This window comes from Gnatocerus cornutus, chromosome 7 (genome assembly GCF_029298725.1).
Source record: "Gnatocerus cornutus isolate USDA-ARS CGAHR chromosome 7, icGnaCorn1.1, whole genome shotgun sequence".
Classification (NCBI taxonomy): Eukaryota; Metazoa; Arthropoda; class Insecta; order Coleoptera; family Tenebrionidae; genus Gnatocerus; species Gnatocerus cornutus.
The window spans coordinates 10,734-33,830 of NC_142239.1; the positions used below are offsets into that span (position 1 = coordinate 10,734).

Sequence of the window (23,097 nt, forward strand, 5' to 3'; positions counted from 1 at the left end):
ATGGCACCCCCTAATAATGTCAAAGAATTAATGACCTTTTTGCAGACCTGTAGCTGGTTCAGGAGGTTCATTCCAAATTTCTCGAAGGTCGCACAGCCATTATCGGTTCTTACCAGGAAGAAAACTCAGTGGACATGGGGGACCGAACAGACACGAGCTTTTGAACAACTGAAACAAATGCTGACAACGGCTCCGATTCTTCGCCAGGCTGACCCAGAACTGCCATATGTTCTAAAAACCGACGCTAGCGCCTACGCGTTGGGAGCATGTTTACTCCAGGGGGAGGGTCCCGACGAACGTCCTGTAGAGTACGCGAGTCGGCTGCTTACAAAGGCAGAACAAAACTACACAACCACGGAGCGTGAAGCGCTTGCCATTGTGTTTGGTGTGCAAAAGTTCCGCGGTTACCTGGAGGGAGCGAGGGTTATTGTGGCTTCGGATCATCAGCCGTTGAAATGGCTAATGTCACTCAGGTCACCTTCTGGAAGGCTAGCTCGATGGGCCTTGTTGTTACAGTCTTTTGACCTGGGAGTTGACTATATTCCCGGACGAACCAACGTAATTGCAGATACACTAAGCCGACCTCCCGTATCAAACGGAATCGATGTTCGCGTGGTGGAAGTAAACTTGCCACAGGTCTCCGCCTCGAATCTCAGGGAAGAACAATTGAAGGACGAGACTGTAGCGAACATTATTAAGACTTTTGAAGATGGCAACGAGGAAGAGGCAACGCGTTGGGTTGACAGAGGCTATCTGCTGTCAGGCGGGATTTTGTACCGATATAGTCCCGACACGGAGGCTGAAGAACCGCAGCTGGTGGTTCCAGCTCAGATGACTAAAGACGTGCTTATGGAGTTTCACGACTCCCCCCTCGCTGGCCATCCGGGAGTCGATCGAACTATAGAGAAGATTCAACGACATTATTATTGGTCTTCCATGAGGCGTGATGTTCGCAAATATGTTCGCGAATGTGTAGAGTGTCAGCGGTACAAATGTAAAAACTCCAAGCCTGCTGGTCTGTTGCAAACTCCAGTGATGGCGCAACGGTTCGAGGTACTTGCTATGGACTTGTTCGGCCCTTTGCCACTTTCGGTGAGTGGGAAAAAATGGGTCTTTGCTGTGGAAGATGTGGCCACTAGGTGGATCGAGCTCTTCCCGCTGGAGAAGGCTACCGCCGAAATGTGCGCGAAGTGCTTAATCGACGAAGTAATTCTACGATATGGAACTCCGCGTAAAGTCATAAGTGACAATGGGACACAATTTGTTTCTGCCTGGGTTTCAAGCAAATTTTGACTCCTGTGTACCACCCTGCTGCAAACCCCGAGGAGCGACGAAATCGAGATATAAAAACGCAAATATCTATGTTGGTAGAAAGGAATCACACTCGCTGGTGTGAAGTCATTGCCTCTGTTCGGTTTGCGATGAACACCACTCTGCATTGTAGTCTGGGACACAGTCCCGCGTTTTTGTGTTATGGGCGCGAATTAAGAACACCATTTGAGGTCCACAATGATCTTCGGGCGGTGATAGAAAACGAGAATTTCGTGGCCGAGATCACACCCTACCTGAAATCCCTAACTAATAATTTACAGGATGCTCGTGAGGTCCATGAACAACAACAAGACAGGGCAAAGAAGTACGCCGACCAAAAAAGACGACCAAGTCCTGGGTATGAAGTTGGAGAAAAAGTCCTTGTCGACGTACACGCCTTGAGCAACGCGGCAGCTTCATTTACAAACAAGTTCGCCCCAAAACGAGATGGTCCATATCTCATTGTTGGAAAGTCAAGCCCGGTATCTTACACTGTAGCAGATCCCGCAAATCCAAACGTAGTGTTGGGTAGATACCACGTGTCAGCAATACGACCATTTGTCGAGGGCCTCGAGACGCCGTCTCCGGTCTTACCGTTGAGAAAACGAGGGCGTCCAAGAAAAACCCTTCAACCAAACGTCGCGTTGTCTGACCCGATTGCCAAAGAGGCTGTGGCGGAAGTTCCAGGAACCTCTACGGAGTGCCCACGCCGCCGTCTACGGAACCCATGCACGGCCCCATGTTGTGTTTGAGGTCTTATTTTAGTTGGATCCCTCCTGGGGACAGAGTAAGGAATCCAAAGGGGGAGTGTAACAGGAGTTGGTGGGTGAATCACTCTCGCCCTCTGCGTTTACCCTTCACGCATCCCCTACTCCCGGGGATACCAACAGTTCGTTCTAGCGTCCCTTAGAGGACGGTGTCTAATCACATTTTACTGTATTTCTACATAGTTAATAGATGTTTTAATTGTTAATTGTATGCTCTTCAACCCATACAACTCATCCTATCAAAAAGTAGAACGAAACATCACAAGATTTTATACAAGAATTACAAAAAGATCTAGACGAACTTATTTCGTGCGAAGACAAACAACAAATATTTTCAGGTTTTATTACTTTAGGTACACTTTATAATTTAAAGAGATATGAAAAAATATTTAATCAAAAAGTTACTCACAATAACATGATAGAACTTAAATTTGATTACCTAATGAAAGAAAAGGTTAGTTTAAAATTTAAAAATAATTGTATGGAAATCAGCGAGCCGATAAAGGATATATGAGAATGTATAAGGAAGAAGAGGAAAAAGCTACAGAAATAATACCTTTTGCTAGCCCATATAAAAGACCTATAACAAATGGTCTATACGGTATTGATGCACATAAATGGGAGACTTGATCAATTGAAAGAATTTATAAACATGGAGATGTTTTTACTCTTGGAATGGGGTCATAAATAATTAATTTTCTATTGTAAAAATTCATAAAATATTATATATTTTTAAATGATTTAAGATCACTTAAACTTAATCATCTTGATGTTTAATTAATAAAATAATAATATACAAGTCGTACCTTTTCAAAATCGAGTTTCTAGTGTGTTAATTGTAATTGTTTTCTTATCTGTAAAAGCCAAAATTCGGTTTGTGTTGTGTCGTTGTGCATTGTGCTTCATTATTTGTGTTATGTACTAATTTATAATTAATTACCCTATTAATAGAATAATTCCATCATTCTCATTTTACTATCATCATCAAACACATAATTATATTATTTCATCTTTCAAAGAAGAATAGTTAAGTTAGATTAAGAAACTCATTATTTCATTTTCTTTGAGTCAGCATTTCTTATCATTTACAAATACTCATATAATTTTGTTATTCAGTTTGCTTTGTATGACAACCATGTTTAAATGCTTAAAATTGATAGTCAATAGACGAAAAGTAGTTATTGAAGACCGAAGTCCATAACAGAAATCGTTGAATTTCAGGCTAACATTTATATTAATCTTTCAATTGTTTTTTTATTTTTATAAAGTGAAATTATTAGATAAAATATCCCAAATTATTGAAATTATCATTTACTGGCCTTTTTTCAAATCGAGTCTGTCTTGTATTTGCTTATCATTTACCATGGAGCAAAAACGTTTTGGAGTAAAAACTTCACTTATAGAAGAACTGAGATTATTTCAGTTAGCTCTTAAACAGAAGCGCATGAGTATGCCGTTTGCTACTAAAGCCCATATTCTGTGTAATTCCCAAGAGGTGGAAAAAAGTGTACAAGCGTCTACTATAACAATAACTATAACGCCTTTAAATCCACGCATCGAGAATTTTAAGCTGCCTCGACAGCCATTAATTGTAATGGGAGAAACAGAAGTTCTACTCCGCATCAATGATTGTATGAATATTACCATTATATTTGCAACAATGCAAGAAAGACTGTTAACTGTTGTTTCTATTTCATACATCTTGTAATTTTAGGTCCAGTTCCAGTGAATCCGATGACAGTGATTAGTGAGAAATCAATTTTTTTTTAAATTTGTTTAAATTTTGCCTAAATGAAGTCTAACAAATGTTTTAATGAATAGACCCATAAACAGGATTGCTAGGGAAAAGCCTTAACACACTAGTTCTACATTGTCTCTGGGCTTACTTGACCAGACTTTATTATAATATAATAATATAATAATAAATTATAATTTAAACATGGAAACTTTTCCTTCAATACCCGAATAGTTTTCTACAACTCGTCGAGTAGGTGTTTCCGAGAAGATAAGAATTACACATTTGCTATATCGTAAAGGGTTAATTATAACTGGAGGAATTAGCCTTTGGATATCTGCTGTCCCCAAGAAGAATTTCATCTGAAATCGGCCTCCAACCGTTTTTTATTCGATGGAACAGTCCAGTATTTCTTAAAACATGAGAATCATCAGTACTTCCTGGCCAATTTGCATATGAATAATAAAATCTTAAATCTGGTCGACATTCGACCATTGCATTAACAGAATTGAATTAAACTTTTGTTTTAATATTAGAGATTATTCTTGTTAAAAGATCATCATGGCCTGCTGTAATTTATTCAGGGTGTTCCCGAATAAAGTGCAAAGATTTTAACCCCAATATCAGACAAATCAGTTTAATATAACAGCCAATGAAATGAGTGGGCGCCACTGCAGTCTAAGTTCAAGTTCACAATCAGTCCAGGTCATCAAAAAGTTGGGAACAAAAACGCTAATAAACAAATGGCATTTGAAAAATTTTTCGTTATTATTTCAGGTAACTTTTAGTCACCTTATCACCAATCGATGTAAAAATTAACCCTTTTGAAAGCGCAATTTATTTCAAGCAAATTAATTTTTCGCAACAGGTACTTTTAAAAATGTTTTTAAAACCAGTAATTAAGTGAAAATTAAACAACTATGGTAGATAAGAGCGAACGTAAACGTTTTGTTTGAACGGTTTTTGCAGTCTTAGGGAAACAGTTGCTGAATTCGGTGCCATAAGCGTCGAATAACGGGTAATCCGAGAGGGTTTTGCCCCATTCGAATTTTAAATCGTTATCTACAGCGGTGTCCGATATTGGGGTTAAAATCTTTGCACTTTATTCGGGTACACTCTGTATGTTTAATTGATCTCAGGGTATTTTTTACACTTCATATAAATTTTCATTGACTCTAACGAGATTTGTCATCGCAAAATTTTCTAATTCTGTTTACAAATATAAAGCCATGAAATGATTCAAGAAAGTTTCATTTAATTCAAGCACTACACTAGAAACTTTCAAGCGCCGTGCTATGGTTCCTTTTTCATTCCACCTTTACTTAACTCACATGATGGAACATAAAGTCAAGTATGTAATACGTACATAATGAGCCTTTGTTGACCCGACGTATTCATTGGCATCGTTCGCAAGCTCGCTCCACCATAAACCATAAAAATCGATCGTCCACAAAGGCCTTAATTATCGTGTGATCAATATTGTTTGTAATCGAGTCATCCATAAAAATGAATACGTACGTCTATCGACAATTCATACTAGCGATTTGATATCAAACTTAGCAACCGAATCTATGAAAATTGATAAATCATGCGACAAAAGAGGATCAAAAGGAAATCTGGAAGGTGCTAGACACAGGATGGAAGAACACCTTCAACGTAGATTCGCTATTTGCTCACTTTTGACATTGCAGTTGACAACCATTTGACAGCTCTCAGTACGAATCTATCAAAGGCATACCCACAAATTAATTTGCAAGACTGACTCAATTACAAACAATACTGATCACACGATATAAACTTATAAAATAAATAGCTATTATAGGAGTAGATTTAAGCTCAAAATGGGACAGATACAACACAAATAGAAGATAAATAAACACGCTTACATCAATGGATTCAATTTTAACACTGAAAATTGAAGAGCGATCACGGCATTGTCTAAACTAACCTTACTTATTAAATTTACTTGTGCGTGAATGGTGCCAAAGGTAAGCACGGGCCAAAGCAATTTGCTTGGGAAAAACATAATTACAGAAAAAAATGTTAGCTTAGACACAAAGCGACAGATCATCATTTCGCAGTCACACAACCTTCGAAACTTCGAGTGAGAAATTTTTCATTTTTAATCAAATTTAATCTCAAGGTTCGGAAGAACGCGAAACACCCGGTACAACAGAAAAATCTTTTCAGATTATGACGACGAGTTTACTTTAAGAACTATCGTTCTGAGAATTTCAGTATACAGGGTTATCAAACAGTACGTCAGTCGAAAACTGGCCACAACGAAACATATTCATTTAAGTCCATTAAAGATACCTAGTTGATTTCCGAGGTAAAAGCTTCCAGGCGCCGTACAACTTTGGCAAAAAAATTCATTTCCCTCGAACTCGTAGTTTTTACGGTACTGGGTTCCCTAGAAATATTAGCGGCGTCTTGATTCCTTTCATCTGCAGACACCATTCCTTCTTCAGTAGAAGCCATGTCCGTTTTTTTTGCAAGTGGAGACAGTTTTAATAAGCCATCGTCGTTGTCCGGAGATTCTGCGAAATAACACAGCAATTTTTATCTACGTTACATCTCGCTCTTAAACGATGCTTAAGCTGATAAATTGATGTGTTCAATTTAGTGAAATTTTAAAATTTGTACCTTCGGTCGCCTGGTTGCGGTTGGCGGGAAAGAAGCTGCTCACGACGCACACATCCATTGGCGTGCTTGGCGTCTGAGCTTCTTGTACTATTTGCACATCATACGTTGCTATTTTTTTTGATTGACTGCGCCCCTCCGTTTTATCAGCACCTAATGTTACAATCAATAATAATGACTGATAGTTAAGTTATTAACTATATTATAAGAGTGTTTTAGACAACATTTTCCCCACGCCAGAATGTTTAAGCGCGAGAACGTACTGCAAACGTTTAATTTCCTTAAGTTGATGAGACGTAACTAAAATACGAATGCAATACAACGTTTCATCTACAATTACAAACCCAAATTAAAAAAAATATAAGTAAATAAAAAAGTAAACTCTCAATTAAATGTCACGCTACATAAATGTGCATTCAACATGTAAATAAACAATTTTCTGATGTAACTAACAGCAAAGTAAACAAACTATATCAATTATTTAAATCCAAAATAATTGTTGAAGTAGCAGTAACAACACCTTAGCAACCTTAGCAATTGTATAAAGGTATATCTAACAACACTAGTACTGTTAAAATTCGCTTATACACTGCTCCGCAAAATCGATTTACACATTTAAAAAATGGCTTTACAAAAATTATTGACGATTCCTACCAACTTAACAAAACTATAAATTTTATAGAGCGTTTAAAGAACAATCCAAAAATGCAAATTAATGAGGTACAAGAGCATTCTGCAATACTCTCAAAACTAACAATTTCATTACCTGATTTAACACAATTGTGGCAAAAAAATCGCTAAATAAGAAGAATACTAATTTATCAGTATTCAATTTTTTTTGGAATAAGTGTTGTTTCTAATTGATTTGCTTTAATAATCAAGTATAAGAAACCAGTTCTTAAAAAAAATGTTTTCAAGTTTATATAATAGAGAGAGGCCTGCCATTCCAAAACGTTGCCAATTTAAGCAGAAATTGGACTTCTTTGAATTTGTGTTGTATACAGGTGAACCCGAATAAAGTGCAAAGATTTTAACCCCAATATCAGATAACGCAGTTTGACACAACGAAATTTCGCGTTCCAAAATGTCACCGTTTCCGAGAAAAAAATGATTAAATTTTTCTGCAGAAATTAATGTGCGCGATTGGAGGCTCTAGTTCAAGTTCACGTTCAGTCAAGACCATCGAAAAGATGGTCGTAAAAACGCTTTTATCGTTCCCCCCAGTTTAACAATAATCGTGGTAGAGAAATTTGAGTTTTACAGTGCCAAATTGTTCAAATTTGGATTATTTTGAGTTATTTTTTAATCTTTGCCAGTGGTTTCTTCAAAAGTGTTGTGACAAACCTAAAGTTATATAAAGTGTTTTTCCGAGTCGGAAAAAGTCACCTTACAAATCCAATCGAGATAAAGATTGGTCCATTTTAGGACCTCATTTATTTCAAACTATTTTATAGAAATACTCAATTTTTGAAATGTGTTCTGCCTTTAAAATCTGTAATTAAGTAAATGTTAAACACATCCGATAACAGCGAGAGTAAACATTTTTTGTTCGAACGGTTTTTGCAATCTTTGGGAAACAGTGGTTAAATTCGGGCCCACAAGGATTTAAATTTTTTTTTGCAGAATTATTTTATCAATTGTGGTATCTGATGTTGTGGTTAAAATCTTTGCACTTTATTCAAGTTCACCCTATATAATGCAGGGCACAATATAAATCGCCTTCTGGAAAAAACATTCTTAAATGTATTCACCTTTAGCTGGACTTAAAACGTTTTGACTAGCAATAGTACAAGGTGTTTATAAATGTTTCTAGCATCAAGGATGGCTCTGGAATTCCTGTCGTGCACTACTTTGCCGCTTTGTTGTCATAGTGAATACAACTATCTTGAAAATTATTTATGTCACTTATGTCAACGATGTTTCTGTTACGATTTTGTGTCAACATTTTTGATTTTCAGGTTTCAAACCACAACTAGAACAGATTTCTTCTCAAAACTTACTTTGCTCTATGTTTGAGGTTATCTACAAATGTCAGTTGAAAAATCTAAATCCACATTTCTAATGAGCGGCAAATTTCGTTGACATTTCATAGCCACCTTTGATGCTTGAAACATTTATAAACACCTTGTACTTGGAATTACGTTTTAAAAATGTGCCCACGTTTTACATGTTTTTAAACATTGATATTGTAACGGATCAGATAGAGCGAAATCAAGTAGGTAGAACAACAACGGAGGCGGCGAGGGGCAGATTGATTGACATTAGAAAAGAGAGAATTGGAAATAGTGCAAGAGTTGTTGTAAAGTTGTTTTTGGGTTTAATAAATAATATATCGAACGCGAAAAACGCTACAATTGGCGTCAGGTGTAGGGTAGTGCATTAAGAGACATAAAATGGCTATGAGGAAAGTCTTGTTAAAGGATCTGAAGGTAGCAGACCTACGGCGGGAGCTAGAGGAACGCGAGTTGGACGCCGAGGGTAAAAAGACCATACTCCAACAGCGGCTGCAAGAGGCAATACGAAGTTCAGGAGAAGATCCAGAAGTATTTTTATTTGACTACGATGCTTCAGATGGAAAAAAAACTGCTAGATAGAACAACTGAGTTGGAGCAAAACATGCTGGTAAATTCTAGAGAGCTGCGTAAAGAATTTAAAGAACAAGCGGAACAATTGAAGGATGATCTATCAGACTTAGAACGTCTATTGCTGGCATTAGAGGAAAAGATAGAAGAGAAGAATGTTCAAGCAACGTTGCCTATATTTGAAACATCAAAACTGCGTCTAAAACCTCCGCCGTTCGATGGAAAGTCCTCATGGGCCACATACGTTCTTCAGTTCGAAGCAGTGGCAGCAACGAATGGATGGACTCCAGCGGAGAAAGCAACAGCATTGATTGTGGCCCTGCGCGGTGATCCAACTGAGGTTTAGAACAACAACACGATTATCAGCAACTGGTGAAACACCTAGAAATGCGCTATGGACAAGCTCATCTGAAAAGTGTTTACCACTGCCAGTTAAAGAACCGGTCCCAGAAGCTAAATGAGAGTTTACAAGAATTCGAAGCCGACGTGGCTCGTTTGACGCGTCTAGCATACCCCGCAACTCCAGAGAACGTGCTGGAACGGCTAGCGGTGGACGCGTTCATAAACGGCCTTCGTGACAGCGATACGAGACACTCTTTACTGATGGCTCATCCCGCGAAATTAATGGATGCGCTTGCTCGTGCTTTAGAATTTGAAACAACGAAGATGACATCAAGAAGCCATCAAAAGATTCGAATGGTTGAGAGCAAAGAGTTGGAATGTAAGGGAGAAGATCTGGAGGCTGCCGTGAAGCAAATCTTGAATGAGGTCATGAAAAAAAAAACGTCCGATAAGATGTTGGAACTGCGGAAAAGAGGGGCATATACGTAGTTACTGCAAAGAAAAGCCCAGGGAGGCGTCGACTTCGTCGGTGTCGGAAAACTAAGGCGGGTCGAGGAAAGGGGGCAACCGTCGACCTATCGCCAGCAAGCCCCAAGAGCACAAATCGCATCGCTTAAACACCAACCGAACAGCGCTTTCGTGGATGGCCTTATTGACGGAAAGTTACACGTGCTGCTGCTAGATACAGGTGCGACAAAGACAATTGTAAGATCGGATGTTATCAAGACTGGAAAGAAAGTATCGCCCACCAATTGGAGATTACGTACTGCCACCGAGGAAGCAGCTGTAACCCATGGAGAAGTTGAAGCTACCATCACAATTGGAAGTACGTCGTTTAAACATAAGGTTCTAGTAGCCGGCATCGAAGACGAAGTTATACTAGGCATGGACATTTTGAATGCAAGAGGTTGCAAGTTAAACTTTGAAAAGGGAACACTAAAAATAAATGGCGAAGAGGTTGTACTTCACCGGGCTGGAGAAAAAGCGGTTCGCGTAGTCCTAGCAGAAGATACCTCGGTTCCAGAGAGAAGTGAGGTTATCTTAAGTGCACGTCTGGAAGGAAAAACACGTGACGGCAGTATTTTACTTTTTGAACCCAGGTGCCACGACAACGAAGTTGGACGGGGGCAAGCGATTGGGAAAAATTTGCTCTGTGCAGGCAATGTGGTGCCCGTGAGGGTAATGAATGTGAATTATTACTCTATGTCACTGAAGAAAGGCACCTTTCTGGGAAACTGTTCTCTTGTATCTTCAATTGTCCAACAATTAAGCCTTGGGGAGGAAACATCAGAAAGGCTACCTGTCCAGCTCAACTCACGGATTACAACATCTTCTCAGGATTTAAGTACTTTCCAGCAGAAAAAGCTGAGAAAATTGGTCAGCTCGTATCAAGACATCTTTGACATTGGAGATGGGAAGAAGGGAAGAACAAAAATTGTTCGACACCAGATCGACATTGGAAATGCGCGTCCAATTGGGCAAACGGCAAGGAGGTTACCATTTGCCAAAAGGGAAGAAGCTGAAAACATTGTTCGAGAAATGGAGCAAGAAGGCGTGATTAAACCTTCGAATAGTCCGTGGGCTTCTCCAGTAGTCTTGGTGAAGAAGAAGGACGGCTCAACTAGATTTTGTGTCGACTACCGCCAGTTAAACAATGTTACAAAGAAAGACAGCTACCCTTTACCTCGAATCGACGATACATTAGACACTTTGGCTGGATCAACAATTTTTTCAACCCTGGATTTAAAAAGTGGTTATTGGCAAGTTGAGTTAGCAGTTGAAGATCGCGAGAAAACGGCATTCACCGTCGGTTCTGGATTGTGGCAATTCACAGTGATGCCATTTGGATTGTGTAATGCTCCCGCCACCTTTGAGAGATTAATGGAGACAGTGCTGAAAGGGTTATTGTGGAAGACATGCTTGGTATACCTCGACGATATCATCGTGGTAGGAAAGCAGTTCGAAGACCTTAGAAGAAGTTTTCCATCGATTACGAAGTTCCGGTTTGAAACTTAGTCCCAAAAAGTGTCATCTGTTTAAGAAAGAAGTCCAGTACTTGTGCACATATTACCGCCGTTACGTGCCGGGATTCGCTAACATTGCTAAGCCACTGACACGACTAACTGAAGAAGATCGAAAATACCAGTGGGACAAAGAAAGTGGGGAAGCCTTCGGGAGGCTGAAAGAGGCTTTGACTAGTGCCCCGGTGCTCAGTTATCCGATGACTGATGGGAAGTTTATACTGGACACCGACGCAAGTAATGTGGGAATAGGAGCAGTACTGTCACAAGAACAAGACGGACAAGAAAAGGTCATCGGTTATTTCAGTAAGACCTTGTCGAAACCTGAAAAGAACTATTGTGTTACTAGACGAGAGTTATTGGTCGTTAAAGCTGTTGAGCACTTCTACAAGTACTTGTATGGAAGGAGATTTCTGCTGAGAACAGACCATGCTGCATTAAAATGGCTTTTGCAATTTAAGAATCCTGAGGGCCAGGTGGCCAGATGGATTGAGAGGCTCCAGGAATTTGATTATGACACCGAGCACCGAGCTGGAAAAATCCATCAAAATGCCGACGTCTTATCAAGAAGACCTTGCGAAGAGGATTGTAAACATTGTCAGCGAGCGGAGGAGAAAGATGAATCTGCTCGCAGAATTAGAGTAGTGAACGACCGTTGGGAGAATGAGAAGCTTCAAAGGGATCAAGAAAATGATCCTGACCTGGGGCTGATGCTTCAATGGAAAAAAACGGACCGCCGTCCGACATGGGAGGAGGTCGCGCGGTTTTCACCTGTTGTGAAATCCTACTGGGCTCAATGGAACTCCATTGTCGTCGACAATGGATTGTTGAAAAGGGTATTGCGGACATCGGAGAGTCAGGAAGACAGAAAGCAGTTTATAGTTCCGAAGAATCGAATATCCGAAGTGCTAGGAGAGGTCCATAGTGGTACTACAGGGGGGCACTTGGGGGTAGCCAAGACGCTCGGTAAACTGCGAGAGCGATTTTATTGGGTAAACTGCAAGGCAGATGTGCAGGAATGGTCAAAGAAATGTGTGACCTGTGCGGCAAGTAATGGGCCGCTTAGACGTCGAAAAGCACCCATGCGTCAATACAATGTTGGTAGTCCTTTTGAGCGAATGGCCGTGGACATTGCTGGTCCATTTCCAGAGACTGACGACGGAAACAAGTATATTGCCGTGGTTATGGATTATTTTAGCAAGTGGGTCGAAGCATACGCTTTGCCTAATCAGGAAGCTGTAACTGTGGCGGATGTTTTAGTAAGAGAGCTCGTTTGCCGATTTGGAGTGCCGCTTGAACTACACTCAGACCAAGGAAGAAATTTCGAGTCCGCGTTATTCCAGGAGATGTGTCGCGTTCTAAAAATTCGCAAAACCAGAACAACTCCGTTACATCCGCAATCTGACGGGATGGTGGAGCGAATGAATAGGACAATGAATCGGTACCTAACAAAAGTTGTCTCTGACCATCAAAGAGACTGGGATCGTCATCTTCCATTCTTTTTGTTGGCATATCGTTCTTCGGTTCATGAGACCACCGGACAAACGCCTGCAAGTATTTTAATGGGTCGTGAGTTACGTCTGCCTTGCGATTTAATGTTTGGATGTCCGCCTGGACAGGATATCGCAGGTGAAGACTACGTCAGTGGGCTACGCAGGAAAATGGACGATATTCACCACCGGGTGCGTCATAACATCCAGATAGCTAGCGATCGAATGAAGGAAGCATACGACGTCAACGCAGACCGTGGTGGTTACCAGCCCGAGGATTTGGTCTGGTTTTACAACCCTCGTCGTCGTCGAGGGTTGTAAGTTATATCGGGTTGTCAACCGCATCAATGACGTCATCTATGCTATCAAGAAGCTTCCTAATGGCAAAATGAAAGTGATCCATTTCAATCGGTTATCACCATACTTTGGGGAAGAAGAAGGCGTGGTTAGAACTTTATCGCCACCTGAAAAGACTGTCCCCTGCTACTTTTTCGAGACCGCTCGGTGCAAGAGAGGATCTAAATGCAAGTTTGCTCACAGGCTGACCGGAAAAACACTTCGGGACGAAGAGTATTTAAGAAGGGGGCAATGTAACGGATCAGATAGAGCGAAATCAAGTAGGTAGAACAACAACGGAGGCGGCGAGGGGCAGATTGACATTAGAAAATAAGAGAGAATTGGAAATAGTGCAAGAGTTGTTGTAAAGTTGTTGTAAAGTTGTTTTTGGGTTTAATAAATAATATATCGAACGCGAAAAACGCTACAATATAAACTTTTTTCGATTTTCTTTTGCGAGAATAATTTTAAAAAACACACCATAAACACATAAATTTAATTCAGTTCATGGTATTAGTTACTTCGATAATAAAACAGTTTTATTCGTTTCGTCTAAAATTATTAAAATAACACTTACAACGTTTTAAAATGACAGATCTCAATTATAATCATCATAATGACTGTCTTGTAACTTGTATGTTTCTTTTTATTTTTTATTAAAAAATTAACCAAGTTTTTTCAGTAAATGGCACTTACAACGTTTTAAAATGACAGATCTCAATTATAATCATCATAATGACTGTCTTGTAACTTGTATGTTTCTTTTTTATTTTTTATTAAAAAATGAACCAAGTTTTTTCAGTAAATGGTCGTCGATAAAGCATAGTATTACACTCACATATAATGACTCGTGTTCCTCGGTTGATTTACCCCGCTCGCTCGCAAACAACCTAGTGAATAATGGGCATTATAACACGCTCGTATAGTAATACCCTATAACAGCATAATGTTGTTAAATGAGACTACAGAATTCGAGAATTTCAATGCTCAAATGCTTATATCATGAATACGGAATCCAATGTACCCTCAACATTCGCGGAAGTTCCGTTCCAGATTTAAGACGCGAATGTCAAATTCGCGAATGTTGAGTCTATTAGCTGTGGAACTTCAGATATGTTAAGTCAACGAAATATATTAATATTATATTTTGGCCAATATTTCATCGAGTTGTTCCGAAAACACATAAAAGCAGTATGACATTTCCGTTTCAGAATTTTATTTATTGTTTCAAAGGGGCCGCGAATGTCAAACCCGAGAACGGTCTATTGTACTACTTGTTAAAGAAGTAATAAATGTAACAATGGCAAGCATCCCTTTGTAGACTGTTGGATTTTTAGTACGACATAAAACGTCTACTTTATATACTTTGTAGTTTATATTATTGTAGGTATTAGCATATAGTTATTTGCTCAATGCAATCTAATTTGATAACTAGTAATAACTACCTTTGCTAGACTGGCCGGCGAGAATGAAGTCATCCTCGACGGTTACATACATTGTCGAGCTTGATAAATTGGATTTTTGTTCGACATTCAGCTCACATTTTGCATTTTTTTCTGATGGACCATATCCCTCGAATTTATCTGTAATGTTTTTATCATTAAATATTGACTTAAACATTAATTGTACAAAACTCAATTCAATAAAAATTTTAAATATCAAAAATTCTTTCACATATCGATAGTATTCTGCGAGGCGCATTTTTTATCACACATAAAACTTGCGCAAAGTTCACCATTTCGAAGATATTTCCTATCAAACCTCAAGCACTCATAGCAACATGAATGCGATGCGTTCGCAAGATGCAATTTTTCATAATAGATGCATATTAAAAGTTCATCGCTTCAAAAATATTTACTGTTAAACTTTAAACATACATACAAATTATTAAGCTGTAACTTGAGCCAATACTACAGGCATCCATAAAAATGATTTAACTGTCTTACATGAATTTACCCTTGACCCGAAAGAGTTTGACACTGAGAACCCTAATCACTGATTTAGCGATACAATCAAAAGTGTACATAACTCCAGTACAGAACAATGAATCAAACACAATATATAAGTAGGTACACCTCAATTTTCAGGTGTCGGACTATAACTACTAAAAAACAATCTTCAGAAATTATTTTTCGCGTTTTGATGTCAAGTAATTAGATTCAGCTTGAGTGTTTGACTGTTAAGGCCGAGGTTCATACAAAAACAACGCCGAAGAAAAATTTTGACTTAAACTCAGTCCACAAATAAATAAAATGAGAAAATTATGAAACCAAGTCTCATACCCCAGTTCCTAGCATCAATCAATCGTAAGAGTTAATAAGATCTACCTGTAAAATGCTGTCTTTTTGGTGCTAATATTGAGGTTCCACTAGTGCCAACTTGCTGTTTCTCGCTACTTTCGGCAAGCAATAAAGCAGCTGATTCCAATTTCTTAAGGACAGCCTTCTTGTTTTTATAGACACCCTTTCGCCTCGTCCAGCTGCTCCTCCCCTTTTTCGGCATTTTCACAACTAAAATAATGTTTCATTACATATGCATAAAGCGTGATTCTTATTAATATTAATCAAGGTGCGTTGACATTTTTTGGACATGTGTGTTTTTACACCATAAGATTTTGAAGTTATACTTCATACCAATTGATAGTGAGGTTCAAATGTCAAACTTGACCCAAAATTTGGAGGAAAGTACTTTATAAGGAAATTTATACACCAAAAGTTCACAACCGTGTCTGACAGCCCTTTGGCAGAAAAGTCATAATTTATAAACCTTAGCAAGTGACTTACGTATTTATGGAAATTCAAAGTTGTATCATGATTCGAATGGTTTTCAAAGAAGTTGATTCCGTTCCTAGTTGTTGGCAATCAAATTATAAAATTTTTGAGACCCGCAGTCGCATGGCTGATATATTTATGTTACCAACATAGAAGTAGTGGTTAGAAGTGAAACACATGGAAAATTCATCTAATCTTTTTAATGTTTTAGTCAACTATAATGTGTTCAATTCTAACCACCTCAACCATCAAAGATTTCAAGTTGTTTTAGCGTAAAGAATAAAATGTCGTCGTTTTCGTCTGATCAATTTTCATAGCATTCATTCCTAAGCGCAGTTGCACACTAAATCAGTACAGAACTTCCCATTGCAAGAAAATATAACAAAGTTGTATCCTTCAAAGATGAATTTTTAAGATTTTTGGTAAACAGTTTAAACAGTGTTTTCCATTAGCAAAGTCCCCCCTTTTTAACGATATCGCAAATGTGCAAAACAGACTTTGCAATAAGCAAACTATCAAACAGAAAGAAACTGAATATGTCCTAAAACACACTAATCATTCGTTTTAGGTTTCTTCTATAGTGAAACTATTATCACTATACAGTAGTTCATGGTGGCCAGATAATATTCCTTTGTAACCATTTAACTCTCGTTTAATCGTTTTGTGCTCTAAAATTTTATACAAAATTATAACCCTCATGGAATCTCATAAATGTCAACTTACACATTCCTACTGGACAAAGAAAGGTCGAAATAGGTTTTTCTAACATTGGTGAAATATCCATTCACAAAACATAAAAATCAAGTTACCTTTGATTTCTGTAAAATCAGAGTGTACTTTTCAATCATCATTTCATGGGACTGTACTTTGAAGTTTGTTGTCAATGTCAGTTCAGTTTGTTTAATTTTAGTGTACCCTAGAGAACTTTTTAGTGTCTTGTTGAAACTTCCCAATGCAGAAATTAACTATTTCTTACGCTTTCTTGCAGAGTGAGTCGAAATTAAAGATTTTATTTTAAAATTTTGGCATTATAATTGTCAAATGTCCATTTGGTTACCAATCTCACCAACTGTTCCTTTTAGGGTTTTTTTTGTGAATGGATATTAAGCATTTTCATCCGTCAACAGTCCATTTCTTTAAAACCAGAAAATTTCAACTATTCAAACTGACAGCGTCATCCCCCTCTACACTGAAATGAGCAGACTGCATTCTGTTAACCCTCTTTGTAAGTTTGATCATGCGCTTGTGTAGAGTTCAAACCATTTATAAGAGCATTTTAAATAATTCATTTTTTAGGCGACTTAAACTTAAAATGGAATTTTTAGGCCTCAAATGCGGCCCAAAAATAAGTCTTTTCTATAGTTATCTATATACAGGGTGATTTTTTTAAAACGGCAGGCGTTGTAGAATTTTTATTTATGAACCGATTTCAAAAATTTAAAAAACAAATTAAATGGTTTTTAATTTACTATAAACTGATGATTTTAAAAATTTTCTAAATGTCTTAGTTTCTTCTGGGCGATACTCAACTTTCTTATTTTAAATTGACACCCATATTTTTTTTTTCATAATTTAGAAGATATTAATTTTCTTGATTCAGAAATGTGTAAGATGTTCTACTTTTACAAAAAATATTAAAAAAAAAAATTTCAAAAATGAAAAAATTTAGGCAATAAAAGTTAATAAAATCTAGGTGCGTGGTGTCAAATAACACAATATCGTTATTGTAATGTCAAAAAGCAGTAAATAACAGAAAGAACTAGTTTTCTTTCAACAAGATGGGGCTACACCTTACAATGTACAATGCATTTCTCGTAGGTGTCAATTGTGCAATAAAAAAACGGGATGGCGTTTCAACAGTATTTTAATTAAATTAGGTAGTTGTTTTTTCTGATTTGTAATTATTATTGTCTTTTGTTATTAATAATTTCAAAAAAAAATGCCGATCTTTTCTGTTATTTGCTGCCTTTTTGACATTACAATAACGACATTCTTTTATTTGACACAATGCACCTAGATTTTATTAATTTTTATTGCATTTTTTTCCTAATTTTGATAATTTTTAAAAAAATATTTTTGGTTAAAAGTAGAACATATTACACATTTCTGAATCAACAAAATTAATATCTTCCAAATTATGAAAAAAAAAATATGGGTTCCAATTTAAAATAAGAAAGTTGAGTATCGCCCAAAAGAAACTAAGACATTTAGAAAAATTTTAAGATCATCAGTTTATAGTAAATTAAAAACCATTTAATTTGTTTTTTAAATTTTTGAAATCGGTTCATAAATAAAAATTATACAACGCCTGCCGTTTTAAAAAAATCACCCTGTATCTATAGTTATCGACATTACCCCCAATTTTAAAATTATTTGGGGAAAATCAAATCGACAAACTGCTGTAAAGTGCAACGTGTTGAATTATTGAAAATGCAGATGTCTAGCAATTTATACAAATTGTGCATGCCGAAACTGCAAATGTAAATAAAGAAAATATAAACTTTTCTAAAGGATTCATAAATATTTACAATTTTTCAGTTGTTATAAATGATTAAATCAATAAATCATAAATAAAAATTAATTAACTTGTAAACTTAATGATGTCACCTAAAAAATCCTGTGTGCATCACAGCCAAAAAGTGCCATTTTGCCCTCGCCTTCATTCTCATCAAAAAAAGGCTCGGCCAAAAAAGAAACACTTTTTCGTCTTGGTACACAAATAACTATTTTTGTGCAGTGAAATAGTATATTATGAAACGCGTTTCATAATGAACATTTTGCCGCACGCACGTTTTTAAGACACGACGAGCGCAGCGAGTAGAAAGTGCGGCAAAATGCATTATGAACAAGTATCATACGCTATTTTTTCTATTTCGCCTTATTTTAAAAAAAAAACGAAAAAACTTGATTTCGAAATCTAGGGAATTTTAGGGTAGTTGGCATTAACAAAATGTTCGGGGAAAAAAACGAAGTAGCCAAATCCAATTTCAGTCAGTTTGACAGGTGTGACGTTTTGAGGTTACCGGAGCGCAAGGGAGTCAAGAGAGCAAAGATGTTGATCATGATCATGATGGTTCTCTTGCATCCAAAGAGTTTTTCTCCGATGAATTATTAAGCCAAGTACAACAAGAAATAATAGTGTATTGATCGATTTATCATGGTTTATCAAAACCAAAATCTAAATTGTCAACGTTGACGGCAAGTTGACGGTTTGTCAGCTGCAAACCTAAGAAAAATATAAGTTCCTGGAAATATTGGCACGGGATTGGTCCATTACGATACCCAAATACGCTCAAACGCGTATCGAAATATCTTCATTATGAACGCGAAATAGAAAAAAATTATTAAAAAGGAGATACTGGGTGGGATTTTGGTTCTACTACGATACGAAGACGATACGATGTTTCTATGGCAACACCAAAAATATCGTAATCGGTATTTTGGTTCTGGATTTTATCGTGGCTCAACGATACGAGCCACGATGTGAGCTACGAGTTTTTATCCTGTGCATTGCAGATGTCGAATGTCGCGGGCGCGCGAAATGTTTGGAGTTCTTAACCCCCATCTTGACAGAGCGCGGTCTTTTTAGCGTCGTTTGTGCATTGTGGGAGTTTCATCTACCAGTTTTGCCGCCACCTCGCCCCCACAAAGACGCATCAAGGTAATTGTAATTAAAAACAAATATAGGTAAAAACCGTATAAAATAACAACATATCAACAATTCTACAATGTTTGAAATGTTAATTTAGATGGACAAAGGTAAAGGAAAGCAACATGCCGGAAAGCCACTGCCTCAGCAAAAGTAAAAGAGCCCTGGTCGACTTTATGCTAAAACATCTAGCTTTCGCTCGCCATCAGGACTCTGATCCCGCCAAAGTATTCAACCTTTGGGAAGAACTAACCCAAAGCCTGAATGCGTCTGGCGGGGTCCGGAAGGACAAAAAAACAAACGGGTTAGTATGATCACCTCTTAAATCCATAATAATTTTGTATGAATTTCAGTGCTGGGGGGACTGGAAATCCTCGACGAAAGCGAAAGCCATGGGCATTGAGGAAAAAGCAGGGACAAACAGGAGGTGCTGGCCCCAGTGAAGATCCAGATTTAGTTTTACTAAATCAGCTAGATCTGAAGATCTTGCAAATCCTGGGGCCAGACTATGCTGGCAATGAGACCGTAGAGCTTGGTTCTCAGGTAAGTCTTCACATGAAAGTTCCATTCTTGCAAACTGAACAAATCAGTTTAAATAACATTTTAGGTTACTTAAATAGATTCATGTAATAATTAAGACGAGTTAAATTTTTGTTCACATTTACCTATGTATTATAGAACATCCTTGTTGAACCTACCTCTCAACACTGTGCCCCCGCCCTTCCAAGTTGTGCCGGCAAACATCCTACAGTAATAATTGTTTTATAGGAAATATTTCTTCCCTCAATAACATTCGTGTCTTTTAGATTTCTCCAGAGCTGCTTCCAATCCCTCTACCCCAATTACCATCCACAAGTAGGGCAAGTCCTGAGGCCAGGAGAACCCCCAAACGAAGACGGTCCGAAAAGCCCGAAGACACCGTGGGTCAAAAGTTGCTGAAAGCAGAAGATGAGGCGAACCGTCTTGGCAGCCTCCTGGTCAAAATAGGGGAGCGCCAAGCTGATGCGCTCGAAAGATTGGCCAAAACAAGTGAAACACTTTTAGATCTATTTAGAAAATTTGTTAATAAATAAAAACTTACCAACAATTTCGTTTTCTTTCAAAAAGCAACCTCACACGTGATGGATGGAATAATTATTTTTTATTGCGCTTGTGCAAGTTGCGAGAAATTGTATTAGTCTGAAGAAAGCAACCAACAATTCCTTTTTTGCACTGTATTTTTTTAATGTTTTAATGTCATTTAAACTAAAATTCTGTTCAAAGAAATGCTGAAAAGAAAGGCAATTAAAAGTGATCTGATAAATCTTGAATTATTCAACATAATTTTATGTTCATCTGCAACACAAAAGACACACGAATGTTACGAGAGGTCTGTGCTCTTTTTAAAAATCTGCATTTGCGCACAAAGTATCCGACATAATTAAAAATCGTAGAAATTGGTTGTGTGCACATGTTGATTGAAGAAGAGGAAATCAGTAGTAGTGTTGCAGAAGTGAAATAGAATAGAGAAAATACGAACAGGTAAATAAGGTAGCGATATTAATTAATAATTGATGTACGAAAGCATCAACTTTCGGAGTCATTTAACCGTGTGGAAAATGTCACTTTCATATGGGGTCGTAGGAAAAATATGATTTCCGACGACCACTATAAAATATGCCACATTTCATACAGTTTTCTCGTAGTGAAAATTTAAAATTGCAAACAATTTCAGTGCGAAGACGAACGAAGCGCATATCAGTGTGCAATGAAAAATTTGAGATCTCTGATTGGCCGACAACGGTGTGTTTTTATATTGCACACAGGTTGACGCAGATCGGGCATTATCGGTATCTAACTTTCGGCGCAACGGCATAATTATTTTGTCCGCGGCTAGGTGCTCTGCCGAATGACATTTTAAGTTTTAACTTGTCCAGAGATAACTTGACGTGTTTTTGCACCGTTATTAGCAAGTGGAAGAGGATAAAATATAAACTTTAATTAAAAAAATAAATATTAACTTAATATAACTATTAACTATTAATATAATTAACTTAAATATTAATTTTTGTGATCGTCGGGAAAATATCGTGTACAACACGTGTTGAAAATTCGATTTCACACTCGTTTGCTTAAGCCACTCGCCTACGGCTCGTGGCTCAATTCTGCAAAACTCGTGTGAAATCTTCCATTTTCAACACTTGTTATTCAATATACTAATACGCATGCGACCAATGTAATTTCAAATCGGAAAATTTTGACATAACGAGTGCACATGTGCAAAATTGTAAACAAGAAGAACTAGAGACAATTTCCAGTAAGTGAAACATGTGAAAAATGCTGTACCTATAGTTTTTTAATTATTGATGGTCATAATGAATCTGAAAATTCAGAATTGGTTTGGAACTAAAGTAACCCAAAAGGTATAAGGCTATATTGCAATAATAAAAATTTTGACCGTCAATTATCATCTCTTTTGTACCCTTATCGGCAAGCGCGTGTCCCAACAATAAATCATGGTTTGCCTAAACTTACCAGAACCGGCTTAAAATATTTTAGTAACGATTAAAATTAGGATTTATCTGCGGTGCTAAATTTACCATTTATTACATTGTTTAAGAAAAACAATAGAAATTTTGGTAATCAGCGGTTAATAATAATCTCTTTGGCCAAGTTTGATGTAATTCATGTACATGTTTCCATAATTTTTAAATATTATTAAGCCGGGACTGATCGAAGTGACCAAAGTAAGCGCTGCGGTACAACCAGATGGTTTACAACTCTGGGATGTTTTCTATTGTAGACAAGTTAACTTTTACACAATGGGATAATTTTACTGCTGCTATATATAGCCTTATACCTTTTGGGTTACTTTATCAATCCACTAAGCTGTTGTTGTCAATCAGATTTTGTATGGAAAAGCAGCTTAGTTAGCCACACAAAAAGAAGCAGCTATGGGAAGATGTAGCTAAAAAAAATGACAAGTGTCGGAAAATACGATGTATCGGGTCCAACCTGTGATAACAAATTTAGAACAACTATGACGACGTACAGGAAAATTAAAGACAAAAACAAACAAACTGGCACTGGTGCAACAAAGTGGCCTCATTTTGACCTAACAGATCAACAATATGGAGAAAAACAAGCAGTAAACCCCCATCCTAACCTACTAGCAAGTACTTTAAAAGATGAAACCAATGCAGGAACCAAAGAAAACAAAGAAAACAAGACTAACATTGGAGACAAAGAGACTGATGATACAGAGGATGATCCGAGAGAAGAAAACAATGACAAGACCAAGACTGAAATCAAAGCTGAAGTAATTGATTTAGAGTATTTCAAAAAACAGCAGAGTTTTGAAAAGACAGAGAGTTACAACCACTGCCCAATTGTATACAAAAAGGATGAAATGGGATATGGAGATATGAGGATATGAGATATGATCTTACTTCTGTAGATAACTTAGTAATC

General features: G+C 37.5%; 2 protein-coding genes across 2 annotated transcripts in view; one reads left to right on the plus strand and one right to left on the minus strand.

Annotated features, from left to right (window-relative positions):
• The first annotated feature begins 3,441 nt into the window (after positions 1 to 3,441).
• On the plus strand, positions 3,442 to 3,933 carry LOC148170530 (uncharacterized). The gene is made up of 3 exons (XM_088041211.1): positions 3,442 to 3,752; positions 3,793 to 3,825; positions 3,876 to 3,933. The coding sequence occupies exons 1-3, from the start codon at positions 3,442 to 3,444 to the stop codon at positions 3,931 to 3,933; spliced, it is 402 nt and encodes a 133-aa protein (XP_087897337.1).
• Positions 3,934 to 6,118: 2,185 nt separating this feature from the next.
• LOC148170531 (uncharacterized) overlaps positions 6,119 to 23,097 on the minus strand; it is a 100,614-nt gene continuing 83,635 nt past the window's right edge. The window contains exons 2-5 of the mRNA XM_088041533.1: positions 15,555 to 15,737; positions 14,673 to 14,810; positions 6,460 to 6,609; positions 6,119 to 6,353 (exon numbers count right to left, since the gene is read on the minus strand). Coding sequence (XP_087897659.1) covers positions 6,130 to 6,353; positions 6,460 to 6,609; positions 14,673 to 14,810; positions 15,555 to 15,737 — 695 coding nt within the window. The 3' untranslated portion in view covers positions 6,119 to 6,129. The remainder of the gene's footprint in view (positions 6,354 to 6,459; positions 6,610 to 14,672; positions 14,811 to 15,554; positions 15,738 to 23,097) is intronic.